This window comes from Limulus polyphemus, unplaced genomic scaffold, assembly GCF_000517525.1.
Source record: "Limulus polyphemus unplaced genomic scaffold, Limulus_polyphemus-2.1.2 Scaffold9112, whole genome shotgun sequence".
NCBI lineage: Eukaryota > Metazoa > Arthropoda > Merostomata > Xiphosura > Limulidae > Limulus > Limulus polyphemus.
This window is the reverse complement of record NW_013674722.1, coordinates 2196-7364: the sequence shown is the minus strand read 5'-3', so window position 1 is coordinate 7364 and position 5169 is coordinate 2196. Positions and strand designations below refer to the sequence as shown.

Here is a 5169-nt window from a genome sequence, read left to right as displayed (position 1 = left end):
GACCGTCACATTATAACGCCCCCACGGCTGAAAGGGCGAGCATGTTTGGTGGGATGCGGAATCGAACCCGCGACCCTCAGATTGTGAGTTGAGCGCCTTATCCACCTGGCCATGCCGGGCCAGATTACCAGAAAGAAACAAGATGATGACCAACACTTACTGCAACAGAGGAAGGAGAATACCTTCAGTAAGCACATAATCTCTACACTCAGGACTATCACCAGCTATGTTTCCTAATGCCCAAACAGCCTGTAAATAAGAACCAATGTTACTATCACACTCCATAAAATTGCACATAAATTCTATAAACAATATATGCTTATCCTTTATACTCTATTACTTGCATATCAGTGGTTAAAAATATTTAACGAGTTAGTTAGCTATTTATTATGCAAAAACAAGACAAAAAAATTCAGACCTATGCACACCCAAACAATGAATAACATCATATTTACATATTAATACTCTTACCATGAAACAGTTAAGTATTACCCTCCCATTACCAAGATATAGTTACACATTAACCCTTCTGTTGCCAAGGCATTATTAAATATTAACTCTCTAATTAACAAGATATAGGTACACATTAAATCTCCTGTTACCAAAGTATTATTAAATATTAACCCTCTAATTAACAAGATATAGTTACACATTAACTCTTCTGTTACCAAGGTATAATCAAATATTAACCCTCTAATTACCAAGATATAGGTACACATTAAATCTCCTGTTACCAAAGTATTATCAAATATTAACCCTCTAATTAACAAGATATAGGTACACATTAAATCTCCTGTTACCAAAGTATAATCAAATATTAACCCTCTAATTAGCAAGACAGAGTTACACATTAACTCTTCTGTTACCAAGGTATAATCAAATATTAACCCTCTAATTACCAAGATATAGTTACACATTAACACTTCTGTTACCTAGGTATAATCAAATATTAACCCTCTAATTACCAAGATAGAGTTACACATTAACTCTTCTGTTACCAAGGCATTATTAAATATTAACCCTCTAATTACCAAGATATAGTTACACATTAACACTTCTGTTACCAAGGTATAATCAAATATTAACCCTCTAATTACCAAGATATAGTTACACATTAACACTTCTGTTACCAAGGTATTATCAAATATTAACCCTCTAATTACCAAGATATAGTTACACATTAACACTTCTGTTACCAAGGTATTATCAAATATTAACCCTCTAATTACCAAGATATAGTTACACATTAACACTTCTGTTACCAAGGTATAATCAAATATTAACCCTCTAATTAACAAGATATAGTTACACATTAAATCTCCTGTTACCAAGGTATAATCAAATATTAACCCTCTAATTACCAAGGTACTGTACATATTTTCCAGGCTAACATAATTTATGTATGCATTTCTTAAAGTAGAAAATGATTACTTTTAAGAAATGGACAAAAATGTACCCATGTTGTAAAAAATGTGAACCGATACAAAAACCACAAGTCCATAACATACTCATGTTGGTAATCAAAAGGTTAACACGTGAATAGCCTTTCAATAGAAAATTAATTTTATAAAGCATACCATGTTCAACGGTTAAAACTTATTGCTGCCTCAAAAACTCTCAGGTTTGACGATTACTTTAGAGATATAGTGAGTAAAATAACTAGATGAACAGTAAAAAATGTTAAGAGATGTAACCCTTTTACAGCTCAGTATCTCGGGTTTTAAAGAGGGCAAGTTACCTTACTAAGTTTTTTAAATCCCATCAAATCACTTACAAAATAAAAGTAATGGAAGTGTTCACATTTAGAATTTTGTCTGATGCATATTTTACTAAAAATCTTTTTGGATAAAGTAATAGAGAGAAATTCAAACTAGTAACCATAATTTATATTCCTCATTGTAATTCTTATTTGGTGGATAAAAATATTTCAACTTCTCACCTGTGTATTATACGTTGTCAAGATACAAAGTAATAAATCAAAGTTATTTCTAGCTTTTTGTTGCTTATTTCTAGTTTAGTAAGTTTGACTTTTGAACTTGATGGGGTCAAAAACTAAAAACTCTACTCATTGCATTTCTTGTTTTATAACTTCCAAGCTTCTAAAGCTAACAAAATCATGAGCGCATCATTTGAAAGCATGAGTTATATTCATCTTCAGAATTTATTTAGATTATAAATTCTAAAACTTTTAGTTATTACAGCGAAAGCTTTTTGTAACTGCACATCTTCAAATAATCCAAGTATACAACAGTCTTATTTGGTTTTATTGGTCTTCCAGATTGTTTATTTTGCAAGAGAACTTACTTTTTCACTTTGGAAAAAAAAGTTCCTGGTTGTATTTGAATCTAAAAATTCTTATGATGGGCTTCGCACGAGCTTAAATATTAGTGACAATCTTTCTGAAACAACTGTACATAATTTCTAAAAGTACAACAGAGTTAATTTTTATAAATAAGCTACGGTGAAATAAATACTATACTTATTTTAGTTTCAACAATACACAAAGCATTTTATTGCAAACATTTTATCAACAACTGTACATAATTTCTAAAAGTACAACAGAGTTAATTTTTATAAATAAGCTACGGTGAAATAAATACTATACTTATTTTAGTTTCAACAATACACAAAGCATTTTATTGCAAACATTTTGTCAACATTGTGGGCCAGTCTTTTGGTTGTTTAAATGCTAATAAATGTGTATGTGTGAAACCTGGATTTCACGTCAGCAGTCACCAAGTGGATTTTAGTTTATAAATGGGAAATTTAGAAAATTATCCGAAGTCAATAAATGCTTAACGTATATCAAAATTCGATGACGAGGAACCCACTTTGAGACTAATAATGGCTGGAGACGGCTTAAATGGGTAATGAAGAAAAACTTTAATATAAGTTTAACATGACAGCAAATGTACAACGTTTCGACAAGGTTTTTTTTTAATCTCAAATATTTCTTTTGGTCAATTTCAACATGCATTCAATGAAAACATTAGGGTTTGTGAATTTCCTAGAAGTTTTTTGAGCATAATATGTCATTCATATCACTCTAGGTGGAAACTCAAAACAGTTTTGAACAAAATTAAACTTATTTGGACCTAACTTCAGAACAAATGTAGTTTTATCAATCTTAGCCGCTCACTGTTTATCAACCTCAGCTGTAATGATGTAATTGCTTATATTGCAACTTTGAGAAGCTGGGTGCTAGTGATCTAAACATATAATGAAAGCTTTTTTTCTGTTATTTTTAAACTGTATAAGTGAGTAATGCATCCAGTCCAGCAGAAATTTGCTTAAGATTGAAACAAACTGAAAAAAGCTTAGTTTAGTGGTATGTTATTTGTAGCAAAGATGTTTGTGAACAACTTCCACCACAATTACAGTCTTGATGTTTTTGTTAAAGCTGGCAAAAAAAAAATTCATTTATCATTTTATACTTAATTCGAATTATGATGTTGGAGTCTGATAAGAAAAAAAAAACGTTTTTGTGAAACAAGATAAGGTTGAGAACTGTTAGGCTTAGTTAAATCATTCTGCTTTCAACCTTATTAAGTTTCGAAGCTGTCTTTTGTTAGGCTATGTTTACATTAGGCTTTAGCAACCTAACATAACAATGTTTAGGGACAACAAGGGACTTATTGCTTTATCCCATCCTCTAAGCAAAAACTATTAAATAAATTAATTAAAAAAAATATATTAAAGCCAGCCCTAATCATTCATATACCTATCAAGCTTTCTCTTAAACTCGCTTAAGTTTACTGCCTCCACAATATCTGAAGGCAACCAATTCCAGAAGCCAACTACCCTGTTAGAAAAATAAAACTGTCTTAGCTAAAGATGACATAGGAGACCAAGAAGACTATTTTAATGAATTTCTACAAAGAGATGAAATGTACGTACATATTTTCCATTTGTTAAATCTAAACGTTTCATTGCACTTTACGTTGATGATAATAGATAGTTAGTGATATACTAGAGACAATGGAAAATAAAATACAAACATTTACCAAAAAAAAGCTTATGAGGTTCTAGAGATTGTGCAAATGAAATGTGAAAACTGTAAGATAAAAATAATATTATGTACTACACATATAAATCACCTTGCAAGTGAACTATTCAGGGTCTGAGTGCAAATAACTACATGAAATAACGAATTTTTAATTAGAAGTAGAAGAAAAAATAAAAATTAAACTTCATTTTTCTCAAGCTACATTACTTTAGGACCTTTATTATCAAATTTCAAACAATTTCATCCACTAGTTATATTTTTGTAAAGAACTTTCACGAGGGTTATATAACCTACTTACAATGCAAGTAGATTGTTGTCATAGGGTTAAACCTGACCAATACATTGTCATGCTCCATTCTAAACTACAGTCCTCAGACTCAAGCATAATGAGTCTTCCATCACAGTCTGGTTATTAACAACAGAGCCTAGGTCCAACAGGTAAGGAAGGGGTGAAACTACTAGTGTAGTGTCCTACATAGGTAGTTGATACCAGGCTAGCTACTGTCTCCTCAGTATGAGATTCCATTTACTTGAACACGATATATCCAATCTCTTCATTTCCTGATTCAAGTACAATTTGAAGGAACTTCAAAGCAACAAGTGTTACTCGTGCCTTCAAACCGTACAATCACAGACCATGTACGGAAAAATAAATGGTTACAATTATTCAGCAAAAATATCCACTTATGAAATATTTAAATTATACAAGATTTACCACATTCAATTAAAGACAATGATGTATCAGATGCACCATTATTCACCTCGGTACAACACAAAAGCTGTTATAAACACCTCCACCTTCTACAGATAGTTTAACTTTCCTAATGCACATTTGACTGCTTTCAAACCGAACATCTTCTTCACTAACATTAACCAAATCCATAATGCAGAAAGAATGATGATTATAATTTCAAATTTACTAAATATATCTGCACAAAATATGGCAAGAATTTAGTCAAATGTACGATTCTGTTGGACACAAAAAAATCAGATGTGTTACACAAGCATTTGTACTCAAGATATGTCTGTGAATTACAGACGTCAGTCTGAATCAAACTTTTGTTCATCATACAATTTGCATATTGCATTTGAAAAACCTAGAGAATCTCCAAAATGCACATCTAGTTTTTTTTCAGAATCTTTGTACATTGTATCTTGTACTT

The 5169-nt window shown here is 31.1% G+C and overlaps 1 protein-coding gene across 1 annotated transcript in view; it reads right to left on the bottom strand.

Moving 5' to 3' along the window:
* The window catches only part of LOC106475757 (importin subunit alpha-7-like), a gene marked incomplete at both ends in the record, with an annotated part of 17336 nt that extends 17087 nt beyond the window's left edge, over positions 1–249 (bottom strand). Inside the window, one exon of the mRNA XM_013936433.2 lies at positions 161–249. Within this exon, the coding sequence (XP_013791887.2) occupies positions 161–249 (89 nt within the window). The remainder of the gene's footprint in view (positions 1–160) is intronic.
* Between the last annotated feature and the right edge of the window lie 4920 nt (positions 250–5169).